General features: G+C 37.8%; 1 protein-coding gene and 1 long non-coding RNA gene across 2 annotated transcripts in view; one reads left to right on the top strand and one right to left on the bottom strand.

Moving 5' to 3' along the window:
- EML4 (EMAP like 4) overlaps positions 1-15,507 on the bottom strand; it is a 122,024-nt gene extending 106,517 nt beyond the window's left edge. The window contains 1 exon segment of the mRNA XM_070734525.1: positions 15,134-15,507. Within this exon segment, the coding sequence (XP_070590626.1) occupies positions 15,134-15,158 (25 nt within the window). The 5' untranslated portion in view covers positions 15,159-15,507.
- Positions 15,508-15,578: 71 nt separating this feature from the next.
- Positions 15,579-15,999, top strand: LOC139161763 (uncharacterized). Its single transcript, XR_011558155.1, has 2 exons — positions 15,579-15,757; positions 15,846-15,999. It is a non-coding gene; the product is annotated as an uncharacterized lncRNA (long non-coding RNA).
- The last annotated feature ends 2,300 nt before the right edge of the window (positions 16,000-18,299 follow it).

The raw sequence follows: 18,299 nt of genomic DNA, 5'->3' as shown, positions 1-18,299 counted from the left end.
GGAATAAGGATTCAGTCAGTGCTATATTGGGTGTAGTTTCTTTGAAAGCTTAAACATATCATGCTTGCTCCAAGTTCCCTTGTCTGCAAATTCTCCTTGTCTCAGCTCAGTTTTCAGCTGTGGTTAAACTGTGGAATTTTGGTGATGAGAAAAATGTGATTTGGTTTTTAGGAAACAAAATTGTTGATCAGATTCCAGGCATAATTCAAAATACTGCTTATAAAGCCCCCCATGATTTCAATCCAAGCTACCTTAAAAAAATATCTTGCCTTATAAGGTAATTTAGACATTAAGAAACACCATTCTCCAGTTACCACAATTAAGAGAGACTTTTGGTGTGATCAACAGAGGTCAGACTGTTCTCCTTCCCTATTGTCAGCAGGCAAAAAATAGTTTTATTTATGCAGACTTCTGGCATATAAGCAGGGTTTAAGTTGAAAGACAGGGGCATATGGGTGCTTTTGTTCTTTTTAATTGTATTTTAATTATATTATATTTCATTAGAAGATTTGATCCATTGATGGAAATTATGGTTATAATTCAATAAATACAATACTAATTATCATCCAAGTTTTATTCTATTCTAGCCAGGAACCCATCATTTAGTCTGAATTGCATCTTTTATTTTCTTAAAAATGAAACCATGAAAGCATCACTGAGCCTGATTGTTTTGTGTGAAATATGCTCTCAGGTATCCCATCTATAGACTAAAAAATAAATTTTAAAATTTGGGTATAGGAAAGAAAAGAATTTCAAACAGAAATTATAATTAATATCTTAACCATTTTTATAATTTCATTATTTAAAATGTAATTATTAAATGAATTAAAAAAACCAATTTTACACACGACTATAATAAGTGCATGGATACAGTGTGCTTAAATGCAAGAACTCTGCATATGTATGCCTGTGGCTAATGTCAACAGAGGCCTAAGTAGTTAGCAGATTCATTTTTCAAATAATAAAGGATGAGCAACTAATTGATTTTCCAATTACTAATTGTACAAAAGAGGCAACATTTTAGGATCTTCCAAACATGAAATATTGAAATATTTTGCTATGTTGTACCCGTTTGGTTCTTGTCCTTTAATACTAGATTTTTATTGTTACTTTTTCTAAATAACTGAAGTAAAATATGAAAACCTGCTATGAATCAATTTAAACTGCCTACACAAACTAATAAAAAATATACATAATTGAACTGAGACCACTATTCAAGTTTATTTACATTTTAACTGTATGAAATATTTTGTCTCCAGCCCATTAAGCCAAAAGAAATTCCTATTCTCCAGCCAAAGCTATATCAACTTCCAAACTGCTGCTTTTTTCTCAAGCAACTGTGCCCATTAAAAAAAAAACCAAGTATGTTAAATGTAAAAGAATTAAAAGCCTGAAACAAACATTTGGAGAATGTCTAAAGGCTAACAGGAGAAAAGATGTAAAAGATAGGAATGAAGATAGTGTATCAGCCCTTGAAACAGCTCAATCCATGTTTTCAAGAAAGAAAGCAGCAGGAAGCATTGGTCACACGCAAAAGAAAAATAACTGCATCTACTTCTATTATTAGGTAATCTTTACCTTTGTCTTTATCTATGCAGTTCCTTCAGATCAAATAAACACAATTAGCAAGTCCACATAAATCTCATTTCAAAATTTTCCAAGAAGTTAATCACCACTAAAGAGAAAAGAAATAAAACCATCAAGCTGAACTTCACTTTCAGCTTCAGTATCAATACTTTCCTGCACACTCATATAAAGATTTCAGCTGAACAGTTATATCATTAAGGGGAAAAAACCAATCACTGATGATGCTCGATTACCATGTTAAATAAACTTCGTTAACAATAAACTTGCATCTTTTTCATAATAATTAGAAATTATCCTTCTAAATACAGCATGGAGAAAACATGAAGCATTTATATAAAATATTAATGAATAATTATAATACAAAACTCATACTCATATTCTTTTTCTTATCAATTTCTTTATTGTTTACAAAGTAGAACAAAGCACTATTTAAAGATACTAAGAAATAACTAAATTGGAATAATATAGTGATGAATATGGCTCCCATATTATTTGATTTCATATTTTATTCCCAATAATCTCATTGATCTTCCCAATCTTTCTGAAATGATTTATACTTCAGATATATCTCTTTAAAATCAAAAACTTTAAAAAGTATTCCTGGTTTTAAAAGCAACCATAAAATTACAAGCAATTTAAAAAAAATCTATTCTCAAAGGTTTCACCACAACCAATAGCAAAAGCAAAAACCTTTTATAAACTGTAAGGTGTGTCTTCACAGCCTGAAGCCGACACATTAATTTAAGGTGTGGAAACTACAAAGATTCTTATTTGCATAAAACATATCATCAAGTCTAAACAAGATACAGTAGGTAGTTATACATATCAATTAACATGGAAGATAAAATTAAGTTAAAGATTTAAGAATATAGGTTAATTAAACTAAGTATCAGTGTTTATTGTTAAATAAGATATATTGTCTTCAATATATTATAGAAATTCATTACTGATCTCTTCCGTACATATCAATATCTTATTGCCCTAAGGTATTTTCCAGGACTGGACTACTATGTATGTTTGTTTTATTTTATTTATATTTTAATGTATTTTAACATCATATATCAAAGAGCACATGAATCCATAATATATTAGTTAATCACAAAAAGAAACACTACTTTAGTATCTGCAACCACAATTGATTCAGATAGTATAGAGCAGTGTTTCCCAACCTTGGCCACTTGAAGATATTTGGACTTCAACTCCCAGAATTCCCCAGCCAGCGAATGCTGGCTGGGGAATTCTGGGAGTTGAAGTCCAGATATCTTCAAGTGGCCAAGGTTGGGAAACACTGGTATAGAGAAACAAAACAACAAGGCACTTAATTTGCAGAAATCCAGCTACTCTAGCTTTTTGATAACCATACAAATAATCAGTATTTTTATAATCCTATGCATACACTAACTTAAAAAGTCAACCTTCAAGGTCAATTATATTTCTGTTCCTAATGCTTCTGAAAATGTTTCTTCAATCAAATGAGCCTCTGAGTTCCCGGTTTCCCAGGACATAGCTGAACAGCTGCCAATTTAGTTGGATGCACTAGAAAAGCTCATACAATTCCAAATTGTTAAAATAATATAGTAAGCTATACTTTAAAAATAAAGAAACACTATGTGGAGTAAGCAGAAAGTTCTTTTAGGTCCCGTGGAAATAATAATTATTCCAAGAAATTAAGGCGGACTAATTCATTAACCCATTTGAGGCAAGAAATCTTTGGCCAGCTTTAATCCTAAATACTGTATTGTACATTCTCTGATCTTTAGCAAAAGATGGGAATCATGAGAAAATCACTTGTGAAAATTATCCTATTACTTTTACAAGTAATAAAATGTCCCCCAATTGGCCATTCATCTGAAAGTTATTTGCAAAATAAATGTTAGAGGTTGAACAGTTTATCATTTCTCATTTTTTAAAAAGTAAAGCATTATCAAGTCAAAATGTCAACTAAAAATACCAACTATATATTACAAGAGCCATTTTGTGATTTTAATTTCTAGTAAGGTTGAACAAGATTATGGATCATGCAGGAGTAGTCATCTACAAAAATCAAGGAGTAGCAGCAATCATGAAAGTTAAGGAGTTTCCAAGAAACATTCTTTTGACATTTTAAAGTAACTATTTAAACCAAATAGATGTGGCATGTCAAATATGAGGCATCTAATTTTAGCCCTCTTGGTCCTTTAAACACAAGTGCAATAAATAATCTATATATTTTAAGGAGTAACAATGCTAAAAAAAATCCACCTGTGTGCAGTGGATTGAAATGCAGTGTGTGTTATATTGTGTTCCACTATTCATAAGTTGTTCCACTATTCATAAATTAATTCCAAAGAATTCCATATTATCAAAAGAAAAAAAAAGGCAAAATTACACATAGCTAGGATTATTGCATGTAGCTAAGCAAGAATTATTAGAATGGGAAGGAACACAATGAAATTCACTATCTATATATGTAGATAACAGTTCCAATCAAAACTTCAGTATTAAAGGAGAACAAATGAAATTAGCCATTACCCCAGAATTAGATCCAGTACTAAATTAACAAGGTCTCTATATTTTACTTTTTCTGTAAAATGAGAAAGAATGTGTGTGGCAAGCAACAGTGAATTGTTTACTGTTATAAATGTAACCTCTTGTAAATGTAACTAGTAAGAAAGGTAAGAAACTCTTTAATGCACTTTGATATAGTGATCTATTTGACCATTAAAATAAAGATACTCATAAATAGTAAGTGTAATCTTTCCATGAGTCACACATTTAGTTAAGAAAAACAAATAGAGCATTACAGTATATGTTCATTTCCTGTGCCCTTTTGATCACAAGTTTCAAACTATCCAGGAAAAATTATTTGACAGAATATGGAATTACACAGAGAGATTGCCAGGTTTAATAAGATGTTGCAAATCATGTTTGACCTGCCAAACATTTTAAAAGAATGAGGTTCACATTCAAGATAATTTAAATAAATATATAGTTATATGTTGTTATACTAATTAAGTTTTAGACATAGACCAAGCTATTTAAAAACAGTATTTATATGTGTGATTATACTGCTTATTTTAATTTGGTCCTTGTTTGCTTTTTATTATTACAGATATAGATGTCAGAGTTGTAAATTAAGTTAACTGCCCTTATAAATTCCTTTAATAATTTTTACCAGCACTTTTTGTTCATATGTAATTATGGACCAATTTATATTTTCAGTTATAATTAATCACTTTTCCTATTTTAAAAGTCGTATATTTTCATATACCCAGATTTTTACCAGGAACAATTGTTCCTAAAGTGATATTTGCTAAGTTCATTAATATTCCTATTTTAGCATATTTCCTTCTTTTATCTGCTTTTGTATCTGCTTTGGAGAAATGTATTGTGAAACTTATAAAAATGTAAGTTTTAAAATACAGTTGCAGTGTGACTTATAAATGACTTGTAAATGGTAAGTTACCATTTTTTTCCTAAGACAATCTTGTTTTTAAAACAAATGATATTGAGGTTTTCAGATACCTTTCAAAGATAGTCACCCAAACATATTTCTTCAATCTTTCTTTAGTATCAATAGATTATTATACAGGTGAAACTCAAAAATTAGAATATTGTGCAAAAGTTCAATTATTTCAATAGTGCAACTTAAAAGGTGATTTATAAGACTTATTACATGCAAAGCAAGATAGTTCAAGATAATTGTAATGATTATGGGATGAAATCTTTTAAGTTGCATTACTGAAATAAATGAACTTTTGCACGACATTCTAATTTTTCAAGTTTCACCTGTATCTCCAAAACAAGCATATCCATTTCCTATACAGTAGGAAAAGTTATACTGGCCACCTTCTAGAAGTCAGAGTCCCTCTGGCTTGTAAGCCTGCATTTTCATAAGGGACAGTATCTTATACAGTATACTTTTTGGCCTGGTGTTATGTTAATCAGAAGCTTACCATCTGCTTTAAGAAAGCATTAATGGGTTATTTGACACCCAATGATTTATCCTCTCAAGCTCAGGATTTGTGCAGCATCCCTAAATTATGATATAACACACAAAGCCAAGTATAGTGGTACCTCTACTTAAGAACTTAATTAGTTCCGTGACCAGGTTCTTAAGTAGAAATGTTTGTAAGTTGAAGCAATTTTTCCCATAGGAATCAATGTAAAAGCAAATAATGCATGCAAACCCATTAGGAAAGAAATAAAAGCTTGAAATTTGGGTGGGAGGAGGAGGAAGAAGAGGAGGAGGACAGTTGCTGCCAAAGGAAGAAAGTTAGCTGAGGGGAATAAAAAAAAAATCCAAAACTTTAAGGCTTAAAAAAAGGGGGACTCTGAGGGGGCAAAGAGGAGCATGCACCTCCCATACATCCAGCGCGAGGCTGCCTCCCACACACTGTGCCAGAGAGAGAAACCCAGGAGGGTGAGAGGGGGGGACCTCCCACTCCTTTGACTGAAAGGTGGCTGCAGCTGCTACCTGCTTTCTCTTTCTTCCCATGCTGAAGGGTTCCCCTCTCCTCTCACTCGCTCGCTTTGTAGCCGGCACCTTTCCTTCACTGTGGTGACTCCTCAGTTTGGCTGAAGCTGAGTTGATCCGGCCAGGGCAAAGCGCCCCCTTTTGCCTTTCCTCACCCAGACGCTCCAGGTAGGCAACCTCGTGCTGAGTGTATGGTAGGCAGCACAAGGGAGTCACCACAGCGAAATGGTTTATTCTCTCTCCAAGCGCCCAGAGAAAGGAAAATGCTCCATTCACTCTGGGAAGGGAGCGTTTCTTTTCTCTGGCCGCTGGCAGAGGTTTATTCCCTTCTAAGCGCCCAGAGAAAGGAAAATGTTTCGTTCGCTCTGGACTGCCAAAGCTTCCTTATGCGCCACCGAAAGGCATTCCAGAAAAGCCCAAGATGGCTGGGATTAAAGGGGGAATGGCAGGAAACTCACCAAGCCTTCGTGCCACTCTCAAATTTCCTGGGCTTAAGTAGAAAATGATTCTTAAGAAGAGGCCAAAAAAATCTTAAACACCCAGTTCTTATCTAGAAAAGTTCTTAACTAGAGGCGTTCTTAGGTATATCACTGTATATGATATTGTAGGAACTACTCTAATGAAGACAAAAACTAGGAATGACTTGATATCATCTTCCAGAGGGGCTGCCAGAGAGAGAAGAGGAGGTCAATTTATTCTCCAAAGCATCTGAGGGCAAGAGAAGAGTTAATAGACAGAGGTTTATCAAAGACATATCCAACATGGAATAAAGGAAAAATATCCTGCCAGTGAGAATAATTAATTAGTGGAACAGGTTGCCTTCATAAGTTGTGGGTGCTCCATCATTGGAGGTTTTAAAAAGAAATTGGACAGTCATTTGACTGAAATTGTATAGAGTCTCCTGCTTAAGCAGAGGGCTGGACTAGAAGACTTCCAACTAGCTGTTATTTTGTAATTTCATAATTCCGATATGTCATATCACTGAACAACCACAGATGCTGTATAAGCACATTAAATTGGTATGGGATACGTGGGCATTAATGTAAGAAACACAGTAAGCTAAATCCCAAATCATAGATGTAGAAATGGAATCCAAATCTGTATCATCTAGGGCAGTGTTTCCCAACCGGTGTGCCGCGGCACACTAGTGTGCCGCAAGATATGGTCAGGTGTGCCGCGAGGCGGCTCCTGCAAGTGGGAGCTCCAGGGCTGAGGCTTCAGCCCTGGAGCTCCCACTTGCAGAAGCCGCCCCCCCCGACTGCCGGCGAAGGAGGCTCGCTCGAGCCTCAGAAAGGAGGCGGATTCAGGCAAAGAGCCCGGCGCAATGGGCGCAGCGTTGGAAAGCGAGCGGGCGTGGGGGGGCTTCGCTTCTCTGCCTTCCTGAGGTGCCGCGTCCAGCGAGTTTCTGCCTTGCCTTGCCTTGCCTTGCCTAAGTAACGCGGCGGGAGAGATGCTAATTCCCATCTCAATCGGTCCGTCTTTTCCCTCAGAAGTGGGTGGGTGTTTTGTCCCTGGCACCACGTCAGAAGCATCAAGAGGACAACAGATGACTAATCCCGCCACTTTGGACTGCCGTCAGAAAGGCAGCTCCCCTGTTTCCTCCTGGTGGCTGCAGCAACGCTGGTGATCCATCCGCTAGCCGCTCCGAGCGCTGTGGGAATGCCCACCCCTCTCACAGCCGTCCCGGGCTGTCAGTAAAGGGGCTGCTTCCCATCCCCCTGCCAGCTTGCTCAGAACATTCAAACTAAGGAAAACCTTCCCGGCCTCCACAGAGAAGAAAGGAAGATAGAGAACGAGAGAGAGAGAGAACAAGAGAGAGAAAGCATGAGAGAGAGAGAAAGAACAAGAGAAAAAGAAAATGAGAGAAAACAAGAGAGAGAGAGAGAATAAGAGAGAGAGAGAAAAAAAAATAAGAGAGAACGACAGAGCAACAGAGGGAGAGAGAAAGAAAATAAGAGAGAGAACGATAGAGAGAGAGCAACAGAGAAAGAGAGAGAGAGAGAGAAAGCATGAGAGAGAGAAAGAACAAGAGAGAGAGAGAGAAAGAAAATAAGAGAATGAGAGAGAGAAGGAAAGCAAGAGAGAAAAAGAGAGATAGCAAGAGAGAGAGAAAGCAAGAGAGACGGATAGGGAGAGGAAAGGAGAGAGAGAGAAATGAGAACAAAAAGGGGAGAAAAAAGGAGAAATGATAAAATGATTGAGGCAGAGAATGAGAGGAGAGAGAAACAAAAGAGAGAGAGAGAGGTGATTCTTGAAGCATATTGTAAAAAGCACCCAAATAATAAGAACCCCCCCCAGCCCACACCTGTTTTTGAAAAGAATAAAAGAGAAAAATAACCCAGCCCTCAATTGGTTTTGGAAATGGTTCGAGTGTGTATACACACACACGCATAAAGGGGGGAGAGAGACAGGGATGGAAAAAGAGGAGAAGTGAGAGGGAGAAGGAATGAGGGGAAAAGGGAAGAAGAGAGAGAAATGAGAAACATGAGAGAGAAAAGGGGGAAAGACAGGAGAAATACCCAGAAATGAGACAGTGGTATAAATTTGAGGAGGGATGATTGATGATTGACTGTATTTATAAGGGGATGTTACATAGGATTGTATATATGAGGGGGTTATGTATGTATATATGTATGTATGTATGTATGTATGTATGTATGTATGTATGTATGTACAGTGGTACCTCGAGATACGAGTTTAATTCGTTCCGGACCTGGGCTCTTAAGTCGAGCAGCTCTTATCTCGAACGACTTTTCCCCATAGGAATTAATGTAAATAATTTTAATTGGTTCCAGCCCTCAAAAAACTCACAAAGTTAGTCTAAATTATGCAGAAAGACATGTTTTTAATGAAGAAATGTACATGTACATATAAATGAATAATGAAGTTTCTTTCACTTAACTTGTAAACTTTCTTAAACTTTTAAATTTACATATGTTCAACTTCTCTGCCACCCAATCCTGTCCCCAGAGGTCCCCAACCCTTTTTGCACCAGGGACCGGCTTTAAGCGATCAAGAGAGGAATGGGTGAATGAATGGACGGAGGGTGGGAAGGAAGGAAGGAAAGAGGGAAGGGACAGGAACAGAGGAAGGAAGCAAGGAAACTTATGAAAGGGGAGAGTAAGAGAGGAATGAGTGAAGGGAGGGAGGGAGGGAAGAAGGTGGGAAGGAGAAAGAAAAGAAGAAATAGAGGAAGGGAAGGTAAAAGAGAGAAAGAAAAAGAGCAAGAAAGAAAGCTGCAAGCACCCCCCCGAGCCCCCCGGGCCGGCTGCAACCTTTTAAAACACGCGCGCCGCTTCGCAGCTGTCTCCTGAAGCCGAACACGGAAGTTAGCGTTTGGCTTCAGGAGACAGCTCCTTGGCGCTTGTATCTCGAATTTGGGCTTGTAAGTAGAACAAAAATATCTCTCCCCTCCCAGCTCTTATCTCGAGTTGCTCTTAAGTAGAGCAGCTCTTATGTCGGGGTTCCACTGTATGTATTTAGTTATTTAGTTACTTAGTTATTTATTTAGTTATTTATTAGATTTGTGTCATTTTGGTTGGTGGTGTGCCCCAGGATTTTGTAAATGTAAAAAATGTGCCGCGGCTCAAAAAAGGTTGAAAATCACTGATCTAGGGCAATAGGTTTTGCCCCAAAATAGAATCCTTTGAATAGGACACAGGTAAGAAATTCACCTAGTATATTTTTTATAATTCTGAAGCTTGTCTTGAAAATATGTTTAAAAATGACACAAGCAAAAACACAACTGATAAAATATAAATCTTTTTAAAAATACCATATTCAGGTAGGCCAGTATTATTAAAGTAATAATGTATAGCATTACAGTAGTAATTTGCATGACGAAAAGTGTTTGAAACTGAATCTCTGCTGAAGGGATTATAATGGGGAAAAGAACTTATACTTCCTTCGAAGCAATCTAACAATTGTTTCTACATTCTTACCTCGGGTTTCACTTTCTACAATAAGATCTCGTATAAATAGGTTTTCTTTTAAAAAAAAATCAAATTCCTTAACTTTTTCCACTCATGAAACGGCAAGTATGGGCAAGTACTTTAGAAAATTTGGAAAAGGATAACTAGTTCTACAATGAGAAAATGGGGTTTTCCAACCACTGATTCATCAATGATTTTGACCTTCAGATGCTGAATCTCTAACCCTCTTTTCATTTCACTCCACAAATTCCAATAAAAATATGTTATGAGATAAAAAGAAATATAGTTAAAACCGAAATGTTTATACACTGTATTTTGCTAAATCTTCTACCTTAAAACATTTAAACAAATAAAATAAAATAATGCAATAGCACCAACCTTTAATGAAATATGGTTATATTTGTTTAACCATATTTAGAACCATAGAACCATAGAAGAATGATGGCAGAAAAAAACCTCATGGTCCATCTAGTCTGCCCTTATACTATTTCCTGTATTTTATCTTAGGATGGATATATGTTTATCCTAGGCAAGTTTCAATTCAGTTACTGTGGAGTTACAAACTACAGTTTGTTACAAGTTTGGAAGTTTGCTGGAAGTTTGTTCCAAGCATCTACTACTCTTTCAGTAAAATAATATTTTCTCACGTTACTTCTAATTTCCCCCCCAACTAACCTCCAATTGTGCCCCCTTGTTCTTGTGTTCACTTTCCTATTTAAAACACTCCCCCCTGAACCTTATTGAACCCTTTAACATATTTAACATATTTAAATATTTCGATCATGTCTCCCCTTTCCCTTCTGTCTGAGGTCTCCAGAACTGAACACATATTCCATATGTGGTCTCACCAGCACTCTATACAGCGTGATCACAATCTCCCTCTTCCTTCTTGTTATCCTCTAGCTATGCAGCCAAGTATTTTACTTGCTTTCCCTACTGCCTGACCGCACTGTTCACCCATTTTGAGACTGTCAGAAATCACTACCCCTAGATCCTTCTCCTCTGAAATTTTTGCTAACACAGAACTGCCAATACAATATTCAGATTGAGGATTCCTTTTCCCCAAGTGCATTATTTTACATTTGGAAACATTAAACTGCAGTTTCTATTGCTTTGACTGCTTATCTAATAAAGTTAAATCATTTCCCATATTACAGACGCCTCCAGGAATATGAACCCTATTGCACACTTTAGAGTCATCGGCAAATAGACAAACCTTCCCTACCAAACCTTCCCCTATGTCACTCACAAACATATTAAAAATAATAGGACCCAGAATAGATCCTTGTGGCACACAGCTTGTAACCAGTCTCTGCTCAGAATACTCGCCATTAACAACAACCCTTTGATGTCTATGCTTCAGCCAGTTGCAAATCCACTGAACTATCCAGGAATTAAGTTCAATCTTCACTAACTTATCTATCAGATCTTTATATATCCACAGCACCACAGTATCTTCCCATTCTGTTTTTTATCCATATGATCATGTTAATTTTCATGGAAATTATTTCACATTTCAACTGTATTCTACACCTGACATGGGGCAGAAACCAAATTCTTACTTATGATATAAATCTGTATTATGTCCACTTCAAATTACAAGTTATAGCTTACAGTAAACAAGCAGCATTACAACCTAGCTTCTACTTAATTTTTTTTTCAATCCACAATGACATTTTTTTCCAGGAAGAATTTACAGTACACACTGATCAATTTATAGTATTAATGCCATGCAGTTATCTAAACCTGGATTTATTCAACTACATAGATTTAGGATTTAGGACAAAGGATTAGATTTTAGTATAAGTGAAAACTGCAAACTGCAAGAAAATAAAAATCAACTGATAGATAGCGTTATTTGTGAATTCTCTATTTAATTCTCAAATGAACTCAAACAAATATTTGAGACTTGTGCTGACACGAAAACCTCATTTAGGAAATGCATTTCCATGAAAATTAACATGATCATATGGATAAAAAACATAAGGGAAAAGATGGAAAGTATCTTAAGCATTCCAAGACTATCAGAAATATTTTTGCAAAAATAATGGAATGAGGTCTTCATTCATGCCACCATGGTATTAGTCCTATGTGAGCATTATAATTTATCTTTATTGCTGTGCTATTAAAAAACTTAAAGACAATAGGCAGTTGGATGGAGGCAAGGACATTAAGAAAATTGTACTACTCTATAGCCAAGCTATAATTTTTTTTAAAGGACATAAGAATAGAATTCCCTTTAAAAAAAACTGGATTCTCATTTATACCCATAAAACTTGCTACTGTGGCAAGAGATTAAATAAGCACCAAACGTTTTTCAAATTACTTTCAAATCAGTGGCAAGAAAAAGAGCTATATATTTAATCATCCTCCAATCTTAGATCTAATTCTTCATTCAAGCTTTTGGCATGAAGAAAAATAAGGTATCATTACTCCAATCAATTATATACCTAAATATTAAAGAATATTTAGGACTACAATTGATTGAAATAATAATACCATACTTTTCTTGAATATTTAGGCTTAGGATCCGCTAATTTTCTATCTACAACATATACATTAATATAAATCTGTTTCTTCATTTTAATTGCTTATTATTGTAATTTTTAAATATTTCAAAACAGTCCAGAGGTACAAATTAGAAATCACAAAACTAATTATATGCATTGTTCTGATAATTCCCAGGTTTCATAAGACCTGCCTTACATAAACTCAATTTATTCATGTATCCATTTTCTCTGCCTTCCACTGCCTTGAGCCATCACTGCTACCTTCCCTGACCTCTTACAAACTAACAGCAATAGCATTTAAACTTATATACAGCTTCACAGTGCTTTACGCTATCTCTAAGTAGTTTACAGAGTCAGCAGATTGCCCCCAACAATCTGGGTCTTCATTTTATCCACCAATTAATGGAAAGTTGAGTCAACTTTGAGCCGCTCAGAATCTATCTCCTGAAATGAGAAGTAAGTTAGCCTGCAGTACTGCATTCTAACCAGTGCACCTCTTTCCACAATGTTTTTAATAACCACTCAACTCTCCCACAGTCACATGAGCCCATTGCTGCAGCTAATTCAGTTTAAATACTGTACATTCAAACTTTATTTGTTCTCTTCCTTGCTTTTCCTTAGGTTTTGTTTGTTGTCTCATCGTAAAATAACTAACAAATGTCCCTTTGGAAAGATACTCTGGATGGGAGAACATAGCATTTCATGAGAGTCAGGGATTTCTCCCTTCCTTCTCCTCTCTCCACAGTTACTTGCAAATTAGATAAGCACAAGACCTAACTTAGGTCTAAATGCATAGATCAGAATCATATCTTAAAGCAACATTTTGCCATCTTGTGCAAAGATGTAACATTTTCAGAAATTTTGAAACCATTAGAAAGGAATATTTTTCCTACTCTTCTCAGGGAAAAAACCCCGAGAAATTTCTGGAAAAATGGAATAATAGCATTGTTCATTTTCGTATCAACGACCTACAAGTCTAAATTAATCTTGCTATTTAAAAAACATATAATACAGTATGTAAACACTGATTTACTATTTCAATTACTATTTGGTTCTATTTATTACAATATGCCTACTTAATTTATTTTACTTTACAATGTATTTTTTTTTACAAAGCCACAAAATCTTTTTAAAAACCCTATTATAAATTCAGTTTCATAACTTATTTAAAAAAATCACCATTCAGAAAAAAAAAGCAATAAAATAATTTAACATTATGAGATACCTAGGGCTCAAAAATCCAGGTGGATCTGATCCACCAGGTTCTAGAGTAAAAAAGCTGGCAATAGAAAAGCCATAAGCAAATAAGGCACCAAATCCTCATTCCTTCTTTGGTGAAAATTAGCAATGCACAGGATTAGCAGAAATGTATCTTGCTCTTCTTGCATTTGAGAGTTGTACTGCACCATTTGTCCTCTGTACACTATTTGGGTACAAGAACTGTAGTACTCTGATTAGATTTTTTTTAAAAAAAATCTTATCACATGTTAGTATTTTAAGGAAAAAATAACAAATACAAGTACTTCTTTTATTGCTGTACTACTGTAAAAGAAAATATTTCATTAGAGAGATTTTTTATAACTCTTCCTGAAATTTAAAAGGGAGGCAAAAATGTCCATTTTTATCTCTTTGTCCTGGAAGTAAGTAGAAATATTAACTTGGATTCACTACCTAAGGGCAAATAACAGGTTCACCCACAATAACTTCAATGTAATCACTTCAGTGCAATGTACTATGCGTACGTGTGTGTGTGTGTGTGTTTGTATTCATATAAGTGTGTATGTAGGTTTTGGCTTGTAGTCTTTTCGTGTGTATGTATACATACACATACATAAACATACACACACCTCAAGACTTCCAGAAAATCTGAATGAGAAAAGCTAGTGCCCTAACTCCTAAGGCAAGGAGAGAGATTTTACTCAAGGTAGCGAAGATGCTATCAATTTCCTCCCCATACAAAGGTTTTTCATTAAAATGCATGCATCTCCTTGTGGTTTTTCCTTGTGGTTTTTCCTTTGGGGAAATCGGAACATAGCAGGAAAAAACAACCGCTCATTTTTCTCCAGGCAGAGAGCAACTGAATGATAAAGTCCTGTATACATTCGTGTGTACTTTGATGGGGGTGGGGAGAAGGAATGAATTTGTGCGTATCGGATTTATCTACAACATCCCAGCAACTTAGTTGTATGTCCTGGTACCACCCACCTCGTTCCAAAGTGTAATTCCCACCCACCCATCTCCTCGAAATACAGTACATCCACGATTTTTTTTCAATATCCACCAGCCTCTCGTTTTCCCTTTTCACCCGCTTTCTCCCTCCCTTCCCCGGCATGCATTTTTCAGACGAAAAGACTTCGGCAGGCAGCCTTGCAGGAAGGAAGGTCAGGGGGAAAGAGCCGCCGCCGCTGCCACACTTTGCCGCGAAAAACATTCACCTTGAGGCTGGAGGAGTCGTCTGAGGCGGTTTCGGGTCGCCCAACTCCTCAGTCAGCCCCTCCGCGCGAAAGAATCCGAGGAAGGAAATGGACCCGGCCTGGAAACTCAGGCAGCGACGCGCACTTGTGTGGCAACGCTGCCCCGACCGACCGCCGCAGAGACTCAGGCTCCCCGGCCGCCCCGAGCCATTTAACCATGCGCCTCAAACTTACCCAAACTCCCGGCGAAACCGTCCATTTTGGCCCCCGCCTCCGCGGCGTCAATGTCCGAGCTCGACCTCGAGCCGCCGGCTCCGCCGTCTGAGAAAGCAGGAGGAAGGAGGAGTAGAAGCGGCGGGAGGCGGGCAGCTCATTCACTCGCGCCGCGGTTGCGGCTGCCCCGCTCAGCACCCGCGGCACGCGCTGCCCGCTCGCCTTCCCCCGCCTGCTGCGGACGCTGGTGTGGCCCCACGCGCCCCCCGGGCGCAGCCGCTGGGCAAAAGACAGGTCGCCTTGCCTGCCTGCCTCCCACTTGCTCCGAGAAGCCCTTTCTCGCAGCAGCAGCAGCAGCAGCAGCGGCGGCCAGTTTCTAACCCCCTCCCCCAGCCGCTTTCGGGCCCGCCCTCCAGCGGCCGCGTTGCTTTCGCGCTTCCGACTCCGCCTTCCTTTGGCAGCCGGGGCTTCCCCTCCAGCGGCGGTTGCGGAGGGTCTGGGGGCGAGGCGGGCCTGGAGAAGAGAATCTGGCGACGGCGCCCTCAGCTTGGTAATGCCTGAGGCCCGGTTGTTTAAGAGTCAGAGGTTGCCGAATAACAGGGAGACTTGACTCCAAAGCTGCCCTGAAGCCTGGGCGATTTGGAGGCAAGTATCGTGTCTCTGGGTAAGGCGTTAGTCCAGCAGGTATAACAACAACATCCCAGTAAAAAGCTAACTAAGTTCTTGTTCTTAGTGGAGGGCTGTGGCTGGCAATTTAAAGAGAGACTTCTTCGAGACCAAAGTAATTTCATGGGGAGCTTGCCAGATGGAATGGATTCCAGGATTGCAGTTCGCCGATTTCTGGAGTCTGCGAGCCATTATTATATTAAATTATACCCTCGTAAAAATTTGCTGTCCCAATTGCCAATCTTGATTCAGCTTAGTTCTGTTGTGAATTACTGTCAAATAGTGTTTGTTTCTTTTCCTTTTTCAAAAAAAATTCCAAACTTTGTATTACGGCTTAGAACAGTGATGGCAAACCTTTTTTCCCTTGGGTGCCAAAAGAGGATGGGTGTGTGTTATTGCACATGCGTGAGTGCCCACACCCATAATTTAATGCCTGGGGAAGGTGAAAACAACTTCCCCCAGAGGCTCTCTGGAGGCTGGAAATGGACGGTTTCCCAACTTCTGGTGGGCCCAGTAGGCTCATATTTTGCCCTCCTCAGGCTTCAAAGGCTTCTCTGGAGCCGGAAGAGGGTAAAAACGTCTTCCCCCATCCCCCCAGAGGCTCTTTGGAAGTCAAAAATGCCTTCCCAGAGCCTCGGTGTGAGCCAAAAATCAGCTGGCCGGCACATATATTCATGTTGGAGCTGAGCTAGGGTGACTGCTCACATGCCAGCAGATATGGCTGCCATAGGTTCGCCATCACTGGCCTAGAATATTTGCCTTAAGCCCATGTTAGGCAAAGAAAAGGAGGTGAAATTTCTAGCTTTACAGCCTGCCTTGTCACCTGTGAATATTTGCTTGTCGTGAGAGTGGAATCTGACACCAGGATTTTGTCAAGGGTCTTTTTGTACTCTTTTCCCCCATTTTGTTCAGCATAGGCTTAACTAAGTATGTAACCTCTGAGTTCCTGAAAGTATCTCTTAGACCTGTCATTTCACTATTACTCCACTATAGTCTTGTGCTAAGCCAGCCAAAACAATTGAGCAAGTGCACCTAACAATACCAGTTGTACAATCCAGTTCACTAGCACAAATCATCTCAAGTGAAGGCACAGTAGGTGTCTCCATTTCTGGTCAAGTTTACATTAAAAAGTTATTTCTTTTAGACTAGCAAGCAAACACGCATTCCATAGTTTTATTTTGCAATAGCAAAAAGCAAGACAGATATTAAAAGTTTTTGGAGATTCTCAGTCATCCAGATCATGGTCGTCCCCTGAAGAGCTGAAGAAACTTCTTGGCTGAGAAGCGAAACTTCAAAGAAAAACCAGAAAGTCCAGTTGCCTCTTGAAAAAAGCATGGGCATCATTATTAAAACATCCCCAGCCTGAAATACCCAGTAGGTGCCTCTCTGAACACATCCAATACATGTCCAATGTCATAGGCAGCAAAGCATTAAAGATTTTAAATAACATAAGGCTGTGGCTGGTGGACATAGTGAATTAATCAGTAAATTTAATAATCAGTAAATTTGATTATTTACTAATAATCAGTAAAACAAAAATCGATTTATGATAGTCTCCCTTATTTAAATATACTTTCAGGGGCGAAAAGAAGTTGCAGTTGACTGTGTCTGTGCCATGATTTAAGTGCAAGTGCTAGCATATATGTGATTAGAATCAATGTAGCACACTATTTGAGATAATTGGTTTGAACCTGGGGAACCCAGATTGTAATTTTTGTACCACCCTTATTCTCAGAAAAGCCAAGCTGTAAAGATTAAAAAGAAAAGCAAGGTAATAGACAATCTACCACACAGTATTCCAGGACCAAAATAATACTTTGGTCTTGGAACAGTGTTAGTGTATTTTGCAATGATCTTGAGAAACAGTTTTTGACTGAAACATGCAAACATTACCAAATCTGCTCCAAGGGAATGATATAAACCTCTGTTAGTAATCTGATCCACAGCTGTTTAAACCAGGGGTCTCCATCCTTGGCAACTTTAAGACTTGTGGACTTCAACTCCCCAAATTCTTCAGCTTTGAGGAATTTTGGGAGTTCAAGTCCACAAGTCTTAAAGTTGCCAAGGTTGGAGACCCCTGGTTTAAAGAATAATCCATTTCAGAAAAAGTAGGAGTTCTCTTCCCTTAGTCTAATAGATTTTACAAATCTGAAAAACTCTACATTTTGCTTTTAATCATCTTGTGAAATTTGCAAAGAAGTTAATAGTAAAAAATTAATAATAAAATATGCCAAAACATAATTTTGAACTATCCACCCTCTAGTTTCTCTTGTAATTTTGATTATAATACATAAATGGAATTATGTGAATATATGTAGCTGAAAGGACTGAAATTTGCATTACGTTATAATCTTAAATAGAATTTTTACATAACAATATATTGTTGGCATATGTTACCAAGATAAATTGTTTAGGACAGTGGTTCTCAACTGTGGTCTGTGGAGTCCTGGGAGGTTAGAATGTCACAGAGGCTTTGCAAAAGCTAGAAGAAATGTTATGATTTAAATCTTAGGTTTGGGGG

This window comes from Erythrolamprus reginae, chromosome 1 (assembly GCF_031021105.1).
Source record: "Erythrolamprus reginae isolate rEryReg1 chromosome 1, rEryReg1.hap1, whole genome shotgun sequence".
NCBI lineage: Eukaryota > Metazoa > Chordata > Lepidosauria > Squamata > Dipsadidae > Erythrolamprus > Erythrolamprus reginae.
This window is presented reverse-complemented; position numbering and strand designations above follow the sequence as displayed.